At 31.6% G+C, this 19,619-nt stretch overlaps 1 protein-coding gene and 1 pseudogene across 1 annotated transcript; both read left to right on the plus strand.

Annotated features, from left to right (window-relative positions):
• Nucleotides 1–233: 233 nt before the first annotated feature.
• LOC120169707 (SUMO-conjugating enzyme SCE1) lies at nt 234–2,821 on the plus strand. The gene is made up of 5 exons (XM_039177829.1): nt 234–468; nt 551–634; nt 2,116–2,268; nt 2,366–2,479; nt 2,651–2,821. Exons 1-5 carry the CDS (start codon nt 400–402, stop codon nt 2,711–2,713), a joined length of 483 nt encoding a protein of 160 aa, XP_039033760.1. The 5' UTR covers nt 234–399; the 3' UTR covers nt 2,714–2,821.
• An 8,106-nt stretch (nt 2,822–10,927) lies between these two features.
• On the plus strand, nt 10,928–13,545 carry LOC120169709 (annotated as a pseudogene).
• The last annotated feature ends 6,074 nt before the right edge of the window (nt 13,546–19,619 follow it).

Genomic DNA, 19,619 nt, shown 5'->3' on the forward strand with positions numbered 1-19,619 from the left:
AATTTTAATTACAATCAAGTCACTCTAATTATTAATCATAATATGTTTTTCAATTAATTGTAACAAAAAATTTAAATTATGTTATAGTTGAAAAATAAGTGACTTATTTGTTACAATCGATAAAAAAGTGACCCATTGAATTTAAAGACCCTTTTATAATCTCACTAACAATAGAGTGACTTATGGTGTAATTACGCAAAAATAAATTATCTTTTTCGACGACGAAGAGAAAACGAAATCGAAAAGCGAAATTCCATCGCAGTTTCACGTTTTTTTGCTAGTAAAGTTAAGATTTTTTTTATATAAACCAATTATTTAAGAAAGATAACGAGGAGAAATCGTTAATCGTTTCAGTGAGAGTTATTTAGCGAGAGAAATAGATTAGATAGAAACAAAGAGATGTCGGGTGGAATAGCGCGTGGTCGACTCGCCGAGGAACGGAAGGCATGGAGGAAGAACCATCCTCATGTTCGTACTCTTTCTTTCTTTTTTCTTTTCGAGTTTCCAAAATTTCATGTTTCGGATTTGTCTGAACATTTGTGAACATTAGGGTTTTGTTGCGAGGCCGGAGACGCTGCCGGATGGAACGGTGAATTTGATGGTGTGGCATTGCACCATCCCTGGTAAAGCAGGGGTAGGTCAAATTATTGATATTTTTCTATTTGTTGATTAGATTCACTGTATGATTTTTATTGCTTTGGTATTTTCCAGTTGTTTTCAGTATTGTTTATATTTTGGTAAATTGGGCATTAGTTCGAACTGGAATTAGAGGTGAAGCTGAGTTGATGTATTTGAACTGAACCCAAATGTTATGAATTGAATGGGAAAACAAGGACAGCGTAGATTTTCTCTAAATGTTTGAGAAAAATGTTTTTTTTTTCATTCTAAAAGGGGAAAGAGGAAAGGATTTAGGCTTTAATGAGAGCAAATTTTTGTTATTTAAAAATGCATTTAAGCAATCTTTTCTGTGTGCTTTACATGGTTTATAGGTAGTGTTGTGAACTAACACGGGTGAACTCTGAGGCTAAACAGTCTATTAATTATCGTTATTGTTATGATCTCAACTTAGTATTGTTATCTTCATTTCAGTGAGCCTTATGTTAGTTAGTTGGCGTATTTTGTAGCTTCTGGTTAATAGCTTACTTTTGTTGCATTAAATTTAAATAATTGCATTTGTATTTAGTTTTCATACGGCTCTTTCCCCTTCCCAAAAGCAGCTCTGAACTATTCTTACGGTCCTGCTTCCTTTTTGTTTCAGGAGTTCTAATGGTTGGTGAAGCTCTAGCTCACTCTATTTTAATTGTGATATCATACAAGCACACATACACTTTTTAACACAAATACCTCTTATGATAGTACATTTTGGCTGTTCTTTTTTAGCAGCTCGCTTTATTGTTTATAAGCTGTCCTCTATTAATTATTCATTAATTAACTTGGGGTGCAGTCTTGATTAAACTCGGGTCTCATTCATCGTTATTATTACACATTAATGTAGATTTATTTGCATTATTGTTTGGGGAATAATTAGCTCACTGCCCGCTTAAGGCAGCAGCAATTTCTATACGTATTGTACTTCAGACAGCTGCTTTTGGAAATTTAAGTTTGAGGTTATCTGGCTGTTTATATGTTGCAAATTGAGAACTAACCAATTTGGGTTGCAAGTTTTAGGTTTTGCTTTGCAGCATTGGTGGTTTTATGTTACTCGGAGAGTAACAGCTATGTGGTATTCATTTTGTTCTTGTAGTGATTTCGTGCCTCTGAAATTGTATTGGCTGTTGGTTTCATTATTCACCATAGTTAATTGATCTTCTAGCATGGCAGCCTTGATCTTATTTCTGGGTGTTTCTATCTCCAAGCTCTGTTTTTTCTTTAAATATATTGAACAATTTTAAAGGTGATATATGGATGCTTTCAGTTTTATCTTGAGCATTTTATCAGTAGTATTAGAATGCTTCTTTCTTAAAAAAAAAACATAACCATTTAGAAAGTCAAAACCATTTCAATATAGAGTGGTGAGCAAGGAACATTGAAAGGGTATTTGCATGTTTCAATCAATGATTTGTGTTCATTTTAAAGTTTGGATGGGCTTAATACCTTGCATTATCTACGTTGCAGACTGATTGGGAAGGTGGTTTCTACCCACTCACACTCCACTTCAGTGAAGACTATCCGAGCAAACCTCCGAAGTGTAAATTTCCACAAGGCTTTTTCCACCCAAATGTTTACCCATCCGGTACTGTTTGCCTTTCAATCCTCAATGAGGATAGTGTAAGTATCATCTTCTTTTCATCGATTGTTTACATGTTGGATTGGTGATATTCCATCCATCTGGAACTGACATATCACGACATTGTGTTGTACGTAGGGTTGGAGACCAGCCATTACTGTGAAGCAGATCCTTGTCGGAATCCAGGATTTGCTGGATGCGCCAAATCCTGCTGACCCTGCTCAAACCGAAGGCTATCACCTGTTCATTCAGGTATATTTCTTAAGCTTAGATTCTTGGAGAACGAATAAATCAAGCACACACTAATGTCTGCCGCGTTGGACACAAACTGAATGTTGGTAATATTGGGTCTAAATGTTTAAGATGGCTGCCGAAGGCAGCAAAGTTTTCGGGAATCACAAACAATATGTTTACATCGTTCAGGATGCTAATGAATATAAGAGAAGGGTTCATCTGCAGGCGAAGCAATACCCACCTCTCATCTAGTGTCACTAAATACTGGATGTTCCTCAATGTTGCCGGTAAAATGCCGGCTCATTTCGTCGTGTATAATGTTAAATTATGCTTTTGCTAGAGAAAAATGCATTTCTTGTGTCTGCAATTGTGAGTTAGCCTTTCTATATGAACCAACATTTGTACTCAACAAATTTGAAACAATTGGGATGCTTATATACTATACAAGTGGACTTTATAACTGTATGAACCAGCATTTGTACTCATTTGAGCATATTTGAAAATGTCAGATCATTATTTGATCTAACTTAAAAATGTTAGGTCCTTATTCGAACAAATTTAAAAACGTTAGACCCCCATATTCGAATGTTTCAAAAATATTGACCAAGAAACCTCTAAAAGTTGAGCCATTATTTTAACACTTAGCTTATAAAATGTTTGAACCATGTCGGGGCTCATTCCATGGCTTGAATTCCTACATTGGGCTCAAGGTTCCTGCATAGGGCTTTGTGGCTCACTCTTAATCGAAATTCATATTGGACTTTAAAAAATATGGATAAACTACGTGTTTAGTTATCTAATTATTTATGCGGTTTCGTTTTGGTCACTCAACTATCTTTTTTTCAAAATCATATTTAGCGTCACGTTTTGGTTTTATATTAATCACCTATCGTTATGAAATAACAAAACTACTAACATGATATATATTATTTATATTTTTCAATGATGTGCTATTATTCGGTGTAATATATATTTAATTCAATCTAATTTGTTTGCAGTCCTATACCCTAGGTTAAGCTTTAGTAATTAATGTTAAACTGAATAATAATTCTCTATTAACGTCAATTAGGCTGAATTCCAAACAGGGGATTGCCCTCTCTAATTGTGTCATTCTTATGGGCATGGTCCTTTCTACTTGGCACCTCAAAATTTAGCCCCACTTAATTTTCTTAACAATCTTAAAAATCACATTAAGAAATTTTATGCAATAAATCAAGGTGAGGATAGGGCTCGTGCTATACTATATACAGACTTCTCATCACTCTTGTATGGATTCCATAAACATTCACTTGTGGGTTATGCTTAATAATTATTCTATATTGTACACATCATCTAAACCCATTTTTTACTAATCGTTTAATTTAATATTATAAATAGATATATTAAATTTTATTCACAAACATGTAAAATATTTTTTGAGATAAAATAATAACTCTAAATACTAAAGTGATATGAAATTAAGCAATAGTTTATAATAAAAAAATAGAGAGCTGTCATCTGCAATAACAACATCTTGAAAACTAGGTGCAGTTTGACACTCATCTTCTGGGGATGCCTGATCAAGAAACTGAGTTCCATGGATTCGATCCTTAAACATCTCGGAATTGGAGACACCCATAAACTAAAATGACTTTAATAACGACCAATAGATTAAAATTGAATGAATCAATAACGTATGAAACTAAAATCACTTTCTTTTTTGAACCGGTGATCAAAATCAATCAGACCGATAACATAAGTAACAATTCGTATAGTTTATCCTTATTTAATACAATGTGAAATTGACATGGAATGACTGTATACTTTTTATCTGGAGAGAGAGAAATTGAAGATAATTCCCAAAGTTTAAAGCTACAAAGATAAAGTTAGTGAAACACATAAAGAAGATTATGAAATTGAAGTTAATAGATAATCAAAATAATAATGAAGGATAAGTAAATAAACAATTTGAATAGGATGGCATTTAGACTTATAGAACTGTATAATTTATGTTGACATAGTTTATTTGTTAAGGTTATAGTCTTTTATTAATATACTTTATTATAATTTTTTTACTTTTTTGAAATATATATAATATAAAAGAATTCTGAAAATGAGAAAAATTAGAAACTAAAATTTTGAATAATTTCATAATTATAATATTATTTTTTATATTCTAATAAATTTATCCCTTTTATATCTTAAATCATTCCCTTCAAATTGTCTCTTTAAAGAACTAAGGGTAAACTACATGTTTAGTATATAAACTATTATTTTTGTTTTGTTTTAGTATCTAAATTTTATTTATTTCAAAATCATACCTAATGTTTACTTTTTGTTTCGTTTTGGTACCTCGCTGTTAAAAACTTAGTTGAATTATCGATTTCATATGACCCTACTGAATCAAATTAAGTCTGAACTTATCGATTTCATATTTTTTAACACCCCTTATCAAAATTATCTTGATCTAATTTTTTTAGAAAAGTTTTCATCATTAAAATGAATCTATTTGAAATTTATAGGAAGGAATAGGTTTTGCCATCCATATTTTGCTAAATGTAGAAGTGCACCTAATTTGTGCAATGTTGGTCACTAAAGCTTGATTCCAAAATTTGAAGGCAATCCTTATGGAATTCATTGTTGGCGTCTCTTTAATTTGTGTACAGCAATTGGTGGTGTTTAGGTACGGGCCAAGGCTCCGGCTGTGAACCTAACATGCTCCTACTACCAATTTGCTTTTATTTATAGCATTGTGCCTTAATTCATTTTATTTGTTTATTTATTTCGTTCGTTCTAATAGTAGGATAGGTTGGTACGAATCAAGCTATCTCAATGGTTAAAATGATGATTGTTATTCTTAAAACTCTCGAGTACTCTCGAGTTTGAACACCAACGACTGCAGGTTATTTGAGTGTTCATTATCAAATGATTGAGAGCCTCTAGAACATATAATATCACTTGTAATCACCATAGATTAATCAAAAACATTAAATCTCCTTACATATAGATATCTTTGAATTGTTTTAATTCATATTGTATTCTATTCATGATTTTTAATGATCAATTTTGGGTAAGGTACACAGATGGTCCCTCGACTATAGATTATTGCTTATTAATTCCATTGACTATTAAAAGTTATAAAACGGTCCTTCAACTATAGAGTGTTGATCATTTTGTAACTTTTAATAATCAAAAGACAAAATAAAGTAACGTTCTATAGTCGGAGGATTATTTTGTAACGTTTAATAGTCGAGGGATCATTCATGTGCTTTACCCATTCTTGTGGGTTGAATGTAAAAACTTTGTAATTATCAATTCCGTATACTTACCACCCTTTGAAAAAAACGTGGTATTAAAAAGACCTAGCATATGTAGGACGTTATCAGTATGATCTACTTAATGGTTTTGTTTATAGCAACTTTATCAAAGGGATTGTTAATCAATAGCCCCTAATTATTCAGCCGTAGTTTTCGTTAATGTTGACTTTACAACGGAATTAATGAGTACATTAGTGACGAATTCCCATGTGTGTACGCAACTGTTAAATGAATTATAAGGTCCAATTATGCTCATTAATTTGAAACGTACGCGTCGAGTTCTGATTCAGTGCGACGTTGTTGTTTCATGAAACTATCACAATCACCGCGAGTTGCCCTTTTCTGGGAATGTTTCTAAAATAGCAGCAACGCTACGGCAACAGATTTCTAGCGACAGATTTTTATTTGTCACTATTTAGAGGCGTGTGTTATAAATGTCGTCGTTAAAAAGCATGCGTATCAACCTCCAATGATGGACTCGGATTTTAATATTTAAATTTATGTGATTTTGCTTGATTTAAGTCATGTGTGCATAGGGATGACAACATGTCGGATTTTTTGTCAATTCGATCTGATCTAAAAATATATACATCATTCGTTCGAATCCAATCCAACCTGAAAAATATATATCTTTCACACGATTCTGACTTGACCCATTTTTTAGAGCATAAATCTGACCCGACCTGATCCGATATAAATTAAAGATTTAATTAAAAATAATAATATTTTTTAAGGAAATTACATTATTATCTTCGGGTCGGAGTTTTTTTCACCCTCCACCCGAACCTGACTCGACTCGACCTGACTTCATCCCTTAAAAAATCTGACCTGATCCGATCGGGTGAAATTGACATCCCTATGTGTGCACAAACTAAGTGGTCTTAATGATTAAATAATTATTTTTAGTCTTTGAAATTTAAAGTTCGAGCATTACATATGTCAAAGTATTAGTAGTTATTGTCAAACATAATTTATGGTAGTTGAATAGATACTACTTTATCAATATAAATGCCTTGTAATACCTCGGTTTCTGAGTCAGAAGTTTCGGTCAACCCAAAACCCGTCAATAGAGTCCATTAGATTCTTTCAAGCTAAATTAGACTAATTCTTTAGAGTATTGGGCCTAAGGTAGGCCGAAGAATTAAGATAAGTGATACTTTTAAATTGAGGTAAAAAGGAGAGGGACCAAGTTAATAATTTATCCATAGTTGTTTTAAAGGTTATAAACACCTTTCTTTTCCATAAATTTTCCAGAATTAAGGTAAATATTTTTATAACTTTATAAAAATTGGGTTCGAAATTTATAATTCTAAAATTCTATAAGCTCAACACGTGTTAGATAATAATTTCTTTTAATTACCGTAACGGATCAAACATCTAAAAATCGTGTTAGATAATACAAAAAACGAATGATGCTCGTTGAACGTCGATAAAATTTTCCCTTAAATTTGCACTAATTACTAGTCCACAACTGGAAAAGAAAGAAAAATCAAGGACAAAACAAAATACAAATTACAGTGCCCAAAAAGAAAAGGCAAAAGTAAGAGTTACGTTTAAAAGATGAAGGGGAAGGATAAAGGTTATTGGTGAAACTATGTTAATAAATGGTTACCGGTGAAGTAGTAAATGTTATTAATCATATTCTGAATTTAAAAAAATATATTTTTTTATTTATTATATCTAAATATTTATAAAAGTATGAAAAGTTAAAAATTATATTTATCACAATTTAAAAAAAAGAGTATGATTGTAATTTTTAAATAAGTTTCTGTCTAAATTAATTTGCAACTCCATTTTTTTAAGGATAAATGTTTGTATTATATCCAAAGAAAATTGTACAAGAATAAATCACAAATCACCTACTACTTACGGCACACAACCCATTCTTACACTAGAAATGGCTAAGTTGCCCTCTCACACAATTCATATCCTCCACCTTCAATCGGACTAACTCCTTAATACGGTACAACAATCCCCTTCAGTCGTAAAACACCCACAGAAAATCCTAAAATTTCTTTCTTTCCAAAAACAACGTCATACAAAAATTTCAAACAAGTCTAAACATAAAAGAAAGCGAAGACTTACCTCTAACATTGCGACAGACCCATTCAATCTCTTAGCTCCAGGACATGACTGGACGATGAACCCCGCAAGCATCCAACACACCGCCTCAAACCTACCTAGAATAAGAACACTCAAAGAATAGATGATCCCGAGTTTTAAACCCGGACAAACATAAAACACAACAATTATCCATAGACAAACCAAAAGGAATAAGACGACTATTGGTATGGAACATATCCAAGACCCCATCCAGGCAATAACCGAATACTTTGAGATATGTCCCGAGTGCCAAATCAACTTTTCTCTACTAACTTTAACATCCTGAACACAAACAGAATTCCAAATAGCATAGATAGAACCAGGTGACCCTTCCAGGAGCCCCAACAAGCATAAGTTGGAACAATTTACTTCAAACCCACCCACCTTTTGAAGAGCTCTCCACCTACACAAGGAGACTCCAAATTCAATCACATTCTCAATTACAATTTTAATAAATAGAAATGAAGTCTGAAAATTTTAAAATTTAAATTTTTTGGGTGAATAGGTGTGTGTATCATTAATTTCATTTTATGCCTTTTTGTTAGTTTTAAATTGAATTGATTTCAAATAGACCGACATATGAATTTAATTTTATAAACAAATTTATTATAAGAGAAAAGAAATTTTTATATACAATACAATATGATGGAAAGGGCGAATAAGAAAATTAAAAAATGATGAAGGACCACATTAAAGGGTGGTGTTTCCACTTGGGGGAGACAACCTCTTGAAACAAACCCCTTGTCCCACTTCCATTATAAGAAGGTTTTCTTTTCCCTTTTGCTTGCATCACCCCATTTTCACATACACAAACAAGTAGTATTAGGCACAAACCAAGCGAATTCAGTGGTAAAAGAATCGTTATTATTTTTTGAGGTATCGAGTTTGAGCACTAGGAATCAGAGGCGTATCAAAGCCTAGGTTTACCTAGGTCATGGCTCTCCCTATTCCAAAAAAGGGTAAATCACTTATTCAGCCACTCGTTAATTATTTAGTTTCTATTTTGGTCACATATCTATTATTTATTTTAAATCATACATAATTTACGTTTTGATTATATTTTGGTCACTCGTCTTTAAAATTTAACGGTGATGTTGCCATGTCATCATAAGATAATGGCATATTATGATTCAAAAATAATTTAAAAAATGCCATGTTAACATCATTATTAATTTTTTAATGGTGAGTGATCACAATAGAACCAAATGTAAGGTTAACTATAATTTTGAAAAAAAAAAAGTTGAGTGACCAAAACATAAATTAAGTAATAGGCAAGTGATCAAATAATTAGTTTACCCTAAATCAAAAACATGTATGAAATATGTTTAGAAAATTATATTGATCCATTTAATATAGCTTTTAGATTTAATCCATATATATTTGCTATTATATATTATATATATTATATTTAAATAAAAATTTTGTTATGTTTATATTGGTTCAGTCTATTAACTTTTTCTAGGTTCATCACTGTCAAGGATGTGAGTGTTCAGTGTCAAATGATTGAGAGTTATCTCTGAATATATATTGTCATGTATTTACCTCAGATTAATAAAGACATAATATATTACTATTAGATTGAGAGATGGAAATAATAAGAATAAAAACCAAAAATTTGTTGTGTATGCAAATTGGTCCCTGAATTTGAGAAATGATAAGTTTGAAAGATATACGATACATTTTAGATCCAATTTGAATAAGTTAAGTTCCGATCAATCAATCTAACATCACCCGACTATCACATACATGCCAAAACACATCTGCATAATATATTAACAAGTAATAATAACATTAGACTAACGGCGATAAGCTTTCACAAATTCAGACATAAACCAATGAAAGAATTTCTTCAGGGAGTAGAGTGAAAATAATAATAACTTTAGGGCTAATATATGCATAATCTATTAGTGTGTAATCTATGGGGACCAAGATAGAGAATATTGAAAATGCTTTTCGATTTGGTTAACGTGGGATTGTTAAGGAAAGAGACGCTTCCCTCTCCTTTATTTCTCACCTATTATGACTTTTAGTTTTAATTATGTTTCAGTCCCTCTACTATGCATAAATTCAATATTTAATTTCTTGATTAATTTGGCATTGATTTGCCTATTCTTATAATATTGTTAATAAACTTGAATTATAACATCATTAGTCGATGTCGTTAAAGTGATGATATGAAATTTTATTTATTATTAGTTGGTCACGAAAATATAATTAATAGGTTACTTTTAGAAGGAAAAAAACCGTCTCATCATTTTAATGGTAGCAACTAATATTACTATCAAATGGGATATGATAATAACAATATAAAAGTAGGAAAATCAAATTATGTCAAATTATCAAATGGGATATGAAAATAGGGTTTTTTTTTAGTATGTATTTATTTGTACGAATGAATAAATATCATTATTAATAAAAAGAATATATAATATAATTTTAAATAACCTTTTTTATTTATTTCAACTTATCTTTTTTATTAATATTTTATTATTAATATGAGGTAAGTATATGTTCAAGATAACTCTCGCCTATTTGATATCTAGTATTTCTGATGCTTAAATCTAGAATTTCAAAGAATAACAACAATTCTTTTATCACAAAATTCGCTTGATCCGTACAGTTAAATTGATTTCTATACCGTTTCGTTGAATCTTTAATCTTTGGGATTCGATGAACATAAACATCATTGATTTTCCTCCAAACTAATTTTTGACATTGCCAAATGTAAAAGAAAAGAAAATAGGAGCATCCACATTTAGGATCACTTGTTAAAATCGAAGTAGGAAGCATAAGTTGAGATGTCATGAACAGTTATACTAAATATGTAACATTGATGTATTTTTAAAGACATGTACGTAGGTAGTAATAATTTTTGTAAAAAGCAAGCATTGAGTTAAAAGCAACAAAGAACCTAGGCATAACGAAAGAGAGAAGCAAAGAGATACTTTAACCCAAAAAAAAAACAGATGAAACTTTAATAACTTTAACCCAAAAAAAAAAACAGATGAAACTTCATTTTATTCGCCATTATTGTTGATATAAAACCCTGCCTAACAAGAACTAGATCCCTCTGCCTCAATCCTTCATACCTTTACTAGCGTTAGCTAACTCTTAAAAACACAACCTCTTCCCTTTATTTTTAGCATTATATGCTGAGATAAAGTAAGAGCTTTTTAGCTCTCTTTATTTTCTGGGTTTTGATTCTTGAGAGAAGATGGTGATCGTGGTTGTTTGAAGTTCGGTTATTGAATTATATGTTGTTTTGGTTGAGTTGATAAGTTGAGGGTTTTTTGAAAGAGAAGAAAAAGAATGTGGGATCTTAATGACTGTCCTGATAAACCTGGAGTCGATGAATTCGAGGGGTGTGGAGATGAAGATAAGGGTAAACGTGTCGGGTCTATGTCGGATTTGAGCCCCCGGCCGTGGTGTGGTCGAGGATGGATCCGATGAAGAAGATGGGAAGAGAGTTAAAACAGCTTTAAACAAGAAACAAAGCAAGATTTTTGGATTCTCGGTTCTTCATCATGAAGAGGAAGAAGAGGCGGTGGAGGAGGAGGAGGAACCCATGGAGGGCGATGATCCGACCCCGGTAACCCGGCAGTTGTTCCCACTCGAAGAAGAAGACCCGGAAATGGGGAGCCCCACTTCGGGTGGAACCGAACCCGGGTTCCCTCGGGCTCACTGGGTTGGTGTCAAATTCTGCCAATCGGAGCTCAATGTTACCGGCGAAAATTCAGTCGAATCTTCAAGGCCGATGAAGAAAAGCCGGCGAGGACCGAGATCGAGAAGCTCTCAGTATAGAGGCGTTACCTTTTATAGAAGAACCGGCCGATGGGAGTCTCATATTTGGTTAGTTTTTTTATTTATTTCTCATTTTCATTACAATAAAGACCTGGATTTTTTTAAGGTTAGTTTATGTGTTTTGTAATTTAACGTACAGGGATTGTGGAAAGCAAGTTTATTTAGGTATGTCTGACTGTCTTTTAATATTTTTTTTAATTTTATTATTAATTTTATTTTCTGACGATGGATGTGATCTTATAGGTGGCTTCGACGCAGCACATGCAGCTGCTCGGTAAAAATGATAGAACTCATTGTAAAATGATAAAGAAAACAGAATCAAACAAGTTTCTTCTTTAAGAAAAAGTTTCCCTTTTATTTTCTTTCCAGAGCTATGATAGAGCTGCTATAAAGTTTCGGGGAGTTGAAGCTGACATTAATTTCAATATAGAAGATTACGAGTCAGATTTAAAACAGGTGAGAAACTTGACTCGGTTCTACCGTTTGAATGATATTATATGGATTTGATTTTATGGTGTGACAGATGAAAAATCTGACCAAGGAAGAATTTGTGCACGTACTTCGCCGGCAAAGTACTGGGTTTCCTAGAGGAAGCTCCAAATACAGGGGAGTCACCCTGCACAAGTGTGGGAGATGGGAAGCTCGACTCGGCCAATTACTAGGCAAAAAGTAGCATTACTTGAACCCATAAGTACTAGTCGATTCAAAAACTTCATATCGACACGATTTTCTTTTGTTATTTTATTTGGTTTTACAGGTACGTTTATTTAGGGTTGTTCAACACTGAGATTGAAGCAGCAAGGTGTGTCGTGTGTGTGCGTGCGCGCGCTTTTAAATTTTTTGAATCTGACGCAAAGTCGTGTGGATTTTAATATTTGGTCCCTTCTGCAGGGCTTACGATAAAGCTGCAATCAAGAGCAACGGGAAAGATGCCGTCACCAACTTTGATCCCAGTTACGACAATGAGCTCAACAATGGCGGTCAGTAAAATTTTCCATAGTTTGAATCCTTTGAAAAGAGTTTTCATAGTTTTCTTGTATCCTCTTATTGTCTAGAAATTCCTGCCGATGCTGGGGATCACAATCTTGATTTGAGCTTGGGGAATACAGTCTCAAAGCCAAATAATCTGGAATCCGGTACCGAGAAACGAAATTCACCACCCGAAACATATCAGCAATATCAGGGATTTAGGCCTAAGGTACTCATTTTCAGTACGTTATTCAGACTCGAGTACAAGTGTTCAAAATGGATATGTTCATTTTTTTTTGTTGATTGTGTAGCAGCCAATCCTGCAGCAAGAACAGGCTCGTAGAAGTGACGATCCTCGTCGAACATCAGATAGACGAATTCAACCTCCGGTCTCGGTTAGGTCCAGTGAAATGCTAAGATATGGACAGCTGAGAAGACCTGGAGAGAGCCATATGTTCCATATTCGTCCTCCTCCGCACGTTGTCTATCCATCGACCTATCAGGTTTGTGTTAATGACTATATCACTCAACTTGGATTCACGTGTCGGATACGGATTGTGTCAGGAAACTTGAGCTAACTAAAGCTTGTGTAAATGTTTCAGAATCAATTTGCAAGCAACAGCAACGGAGTCCGAATCGGGAGTGATCTTTCGCTTTCGACGAGTGCTCAACAACGACAACCGGGTCCTCCCCGATTGATTGCAAATGCAGCGGCAGCATCATCAGGATTCCCTATGCAGATTAAACCAACTCACCAGACATGGCAGCAGAGAAACAGGCTCCATTCGTTCATGACACCGTCCCACCCTATCTAAACCAAAAACATGTAGCCAATAGATTTTCATTAACTAAAACTACCACTTTGTTTTTTCATTGCAACTTCTCCTCCAGAAAAAAATTAACGAAAATTTCGAATTTTTCATTGCAATTTCTTGTCTTTTGGTTTATAATTGTAATTTTTTATTTTTTTAATAGTTCAGAATAATTACAAGATAACCTAAAAAAAAATATTGTTTTGTATAAATTTTTAGAACCAAAATCAAGCAGCCGACATGGGCATAATGGTGAGAGGGACTTCTCATCTTCACCCCATTGCTCTTTCTAAAGACATTTATATGTAATAAAATGCAGTAAAATTAAAAATCTATATTTTATGTAATTAAAAATAAATTTAACCGTTAATGTATAAATCATGTTTTAGCCTAAACTTAGTTATTTGAGTCCAACTATGTATGAACACTATCTAGAATTAATCCGTCCAAGTTTACATATATCTTAATTATTAGTTCAATTATACTAGTTATAAACCATTCACTTGACTATTAATAAATTTATACAAAATCACCTAAATTCAGATATTCTAAATTAATCTATTAAAAATAATCTTAAATATTCTTACATTTTATTTTGTGGCTTACCTTTTTTAATATGCTTAGAGAAGGTGATATGAATTTTAATATTAATTATCGATCGTCTGTATTCCTTATTTTTCTTTTATTTTTGTTTGTGTATTAGTTTTCAATAACTTTTTTTCAACATGATTTCATTGGCTTTGTGCTCTTTGTCGATCGTTTAACATTTTTTTTAATTTCTCATGATTAGATTTAATGTCACTATGATTGATCAATATAGCACTTATTCATTATCATGATTATCGTTTCTACTTTGGACCTTAATATTGGATTTAGATACGTAATTTGTGTTTTAGTTAGCCATCTTGTATATAAAGTATGTTTTGTAGATTAAATATTATATTAAGTACATAAATGATGAATTCATAATTATTATGTATTTCTCTTAAATTCGACATGTGTTAGAGTTTATTTAGAACTTGAACCATATATAAATATTGATAATTGATTGTGTTATTATATTAATTTTATTAATTATTAAGCTAGTTTTTATGTAAAAATTAATGATAGATGATCAAATTGTTACTTCAGTAGTTAAAAGAATCTTTGTTCTTCTTAGAGGTTACAGGTTTGAGCATCGATGGCTGCAGCAGGATGATTGAATGTTCATTATGTTCATTGTCAAATGAATGAGTATTTAGAACAATATACTTTGTAATACCTTAGCTTAATAAAAAAATACCTTTAATAACTTGAATACCCAATTTATAATCTTTTAAAATCGAGTGATCCAATTAAAATCATACTAATATTCAGATGACTAACTAGCAAGTTTACCCTAAAAAGAGTTTTGCGTGTCTGATTGACCTCACTGGCGTGGTTGTTCTTTGGACATTTTCTTTCACTTTTTATAAAAGCACAATTAGCGATAGGATAAATTTTAAATTTCATCACTCAATTTTTTTCTTATTACTATTTTTGTCGTTAAAGTTTAAAAAATTATTTTAACTTAAATATTATAAAATTTAATCAAATATAAATTAAATGGAATGAAATTATTCTATCTATTTTGGTACACATAATTGTACCATGAATGGTAGACGGATACAATTTTATAGATTTCACACCACACTCGTTCGAATTGAGGCGGGAATGACTATATGTTTAGTTCGTAGTGGACATGTGTGGATGTAAAAAATCATACCTTCCGTGAGTAGTGGGTAGGTGATGGGTTTGAGACCTTAACCACTTCACATTCGACCATTCCACATCCGCCCACTCACTAACCACCCACCATATAATTTTTGGATCATTATGAATTTAGATATAATTTCAAATACTATTATGTAAATGTTAAGACTTTATAGAATATGACTTGTAATTTGACCAAGTGTTAGTGTATAGACATTTTTAGAATTGAAGATTGTTGTTTCTCCTATCTGATATTCTCAACTTTTAGAATTGAGTGTATTGTCAGACGGATATGAACAAATATAGATGAATACGAGATGTATAACATGTATCCTGTTAAATAACGGGTGTGGAGTGAATTTAAAAATGTACCTACATGGACTGATACGAATATAAATATATATTTATATTTTACCCGTCGTGATTATAAGTAAATTGTAGATAAAAAAATATTAAATCAATAAAAGACTAGGTATCCGCATTCATCTCGTCCGTCAATTATGGCACCACGTGGGTCTCAACATTGCCAAATTTAAAGAATGCATTGGAAGTTATTTGGATTCTAGGGTAGATATTTTTAATGGTACTAAAAGAAACTACAATAAGCAAGGGGAATAATGCCAAATGTTGCAAAATAATTGTCCATCTCTCTCTCTCTCCAACCAATAATACAAAGAAACGTAACTCCTATAAAACTAATTTTTTCAAGATTGGTCTATGTTTCAAATTATTACGTCCTTTTTTTGGACCATACACATATGTTCAACTACATTAATGTCTTGTTCCTTTCGCTACCTAATAAGTTTTCGACTCATCAATATTTCACTTTAATCTGTATTTAGGTGGAGGAACTTGTTCATGAATTTCCTAAAACTACTTTTTTATTGTTAATAATGAAATGAATTACAATTGCTTACGTGTCTTCCTAGTTTGACAAGATAAATTTAGTTTTTAAGCTATTTAACATGGTTTTCAGAACCGGACCGGTTAGCAAACCGGTCATGCTATCGGTTCACTGATTTAACCGGTCTGACCGGTCGGAAGAACCGGACGACGTCATAATTATTTAAAAAATTAAATAAAAATACCAAAAATATTTAATAAAAAATAATTTTTTATATCACAAGTTATATTCAAAGCAAGTCATAACATATATAAATTAAAAACCATAAAATCAAGTGAAACAAAATGATTCAAATTAACTACAACATAATATTTAAGGTAAAACATATTAAATAATAAATATAATTATATAACTATAATTAAAAAATAAAATTGGGACTAAAAAATCATAACAAAATGATATTGTTTGGTTTAATTTTTTTTAAAAACAATCCCAGATGGCTAAGAAACATAGAAGAGCATCCTAAAAGTCTAAAGAGTAAAAATATGAGAACAAAACAATCTCACATTGCTAAGAAACATAGAATAGCATCACAACTAACTTCTATAAATAATAGAGATAATTTGACATTCAAAATCATAGAGCCTTTTGGTGAGCACTGAGTGAACTATTTTTTCACTTCAATCAAGCTCGAATTTTAGGCTTCTATTGAGCTTCTAATTTTTTTTATTTCAAGCATTTTTGAGTTCAAGTTTTAATATTATATTTCTAGTTCGAGTTGAACTTGATAATTTTTAACTTGTGAGTTTTGAGTGGAGTTGAGCTTACTTTTAAAGTTTTCAAGTTCGAGTCGAGCTCAGCAATACTCGAGTTCGACTTGGCCCGTTTAACAAACGACGTTTGGTTTATTTTTTTTTTATTAAAAAAATTCCGGTTTTTCCAGTTTTTTTCGGTTTTCAGCCGGTCCGGTTCGAACGGTTCAGCAGTTCAACCGATTTAGATTAAACCGGACTAGGCAACGGTTCCCGGTTGAACCGGTCGGTCCGGTTTTCAAAACAGGGCTATTTAAAGACTAAAAATATTAGGGTAAAGTACACAAATGGTCCTCAACTATATAATATTGTTTTATTGAATCTCTTGGCTATTAAAAGTTATAAATGGTCCTTTGACTGTAGAGAGTTGCTTCGTTGAATCACTCGACTATTAAAATTTACAAAAGATCACATAACTATTTATTATGTTCAAAACTTATCATTTTTCGTTAAAAAATAACGATCGTTCGAGTTGAATGTTAACATGCTAATTGAAATATGACAGTCGTTTGAGATTATGAGATTATATTTTATCATATCTCAGTTAGCAGGTTAACGTACAACTCATATTGTCGTCAAATTTTTAACAAAAAAAGTACGAGTTTAGAACATAATGAACAGTTGAGTGATCATTTTGTAACTTTTAATGGTCAAGGGATTCAACAAATCAATTTCCTATAGTCAGTGGATAATTTTATAACTTTTAATAGTCGAAGGACTTAATAAAGTAATATTCTATAATTGGGGGATCATTTATGTACTTTATCCAAAATATTACTAACTTCTAAATAAGTTTACCCTATCTCTTTGATAGATAAATTTAAATGCTGACACTGCATTGCAATTTTGTACACGTCCGGTGGGGGAAAATTAATACGTGCCATTATTTTTGGTCCCATATTGTATAAGTAATAACTTCAAAGTTAAACTCATTTTAGCTAATGAAATAGCTATTTTAAATAGGGATGGGCATGGTCCGGTTTTTGGTCAACCGACCCGACCCGAGAGTAAGGAATCCTCCACTCGAGACCTGACTCGACCAAAACAAGATTTCACCGACTCGATATATAACTTAAAAACCCGACTCAACCCGAAATAACAAAAAAATATTTTTATTCAATAAAAAACAGTGACTTAATTGGAAAAATATATAGAGGAATATTATTGTAATTATTCCTAAATATATAAGATATAATTTTTTTTTTCGGGTCGGATATTTTTCACCCTAAACTCGAACCCGACCCGAACATCACAATTAAAAAACCCAAACCGAACCGATCCAAATCCGATTTTTTAAAAACCATATCCAATCGGATCGAGTCAGAACCCGTCGATTTTAGGTCCCATGCACATCCCTAATTTTAAATGACGTAGTTAGGGTGATTTTTGAGGTTTATCTTTTTATAAACATTAGTCTTTCTGATTAAGTAAAGATTAATTTTATCAGATTAGATAAAAATACAATATCAAAAAAAGCTCATTAAATATTTTATGCTATTGTATTTTTAAAATTCTAAATCCAGAACGTTGATCAAATTATAATAACAATATCGTTCGATGATGATTTTATTACAATCTACAACAATCTCAATATTCAATATAAATAGTTTTAGGTTTAAGGGTCACATTTGCTCATGTAATAGATTCAATTTATTATTTTCGTCCATATTATATTTTTGTATCAATTTAATCTTTAAAATTGTTTAATTGCATCAATTTATACCATACACCTAAATTATGATTTAGATGTTAAGGTTTATGGTTTATTAAAGGTTGCGGGGGTTATGATTTAGGGTTTAAGATTTATAATTTAAGGTTTTAAGTTAGGGGTAGAGTATAAAATAACGCAATTGAGCAACTTCAATGGCTGAATTGATATGAAAATACGACTAGGATGAAAGTGATAAATTAGGTAAACTATAAGAACAAAAATGACCATTTTCCATAGTTTTAATTATAATAAATATAAAGTATAAGGTTGTTCTATGCATGAATGCATAATAAGATGTTAAAACACAACATGATTTATCGATAATGTACATATATTATGCAAACGTAAATATTCAAATATAAATCATTTAAAAAAATATTATTATTATCTATCAACAAAATCACTCAATAAATTTAACAATAAAAAAAATACTTTAACATGCTAGTGCTACTTTTTGTTTGGAATTTAGTTATTTTCATACACTATAACCCCACATGTTTTAGAATTGATTTTTCTTATCCAAGGAAAATGACCACATAGTGGTAAGTATGTATATTGATTTAAATATCCTCAAATTATTAAATCTATTTAATTTGGAACAAATTAATTGTTTTAATTGGTTACAATATTACAATAATATGCTTCTATTTTATTCTGATTTTCATATATATATATATATCACATATGTATTACAAAATAAACTGAAATTAACATACTTAAAATCATTTTTATCTAACAACCCCAATTGTTAGTTTGATTAAATAGTAGATCTGTTATTCTTTTAAATTAAAGTCAAACTACTTGAAAAAAACATATTTAATCAATTAATCAAAGTATTCATGTTTGTGCTACCATTAATCAAATTATTCAAACCAGAGTGCCTTCCCCCCAAAATATTATTTACCTTCTCTCCAAATAAAATAATTTAATCTAAAAAGACTCTCTAGAAGAGAGAGAAAAATGAATTAATACAAAAAAGAAGAAGAGAGAGAGATCCTACGAGATTGCTAGAGAGGGAAAGAGAGTTATTACAACTAGGGTTTGAAGCTCGGCCCGCCAAATATTCTCCGGCAAACCTA

Source organism: Hibiscus syriacus, unplaced genomic scaffold (assembly GCF_006381635.1).
Source record: "Hibiscus syriacus cultivar Baekdansim isolate YM2019G1 unplaced genomic scaffold, ASM638163v2 tig00111769_pilon, whole genome shotgun sequence".
Classification (NCBI taxonomy): Eukaryota; Viridiplantae; Streptophyta; class Magnoliopsida; order Malvales; family Malvaceae; genus Hibiscus; species Hibiscus syriacus.

Excerpts from the sequence above, each read along its gene's own strand:
- LOC120169707 (XM_039177829.1), top strand. The coding sequence starts at position 400 with ATGTCGGGTGGAATAGCGCGTGGTCGACTCGCCGAGGAACGGAAGGCA. Across the intron at positions 469-550 it reads GGAGGAAGAACCATCCTCAT|GGTTTTGTTGCGAGGCCGGA; the intron begins GTTCGTACTCTT and ends TGTGAACATTAG. Across the intron at positions 2,269-2,365 it reads CAATCCTCAATGAGGATAGT|GGTTGGAGACCAGCCATTAC; the intron begins GTAAGTATCATC and ends TGTTGTACGTAG.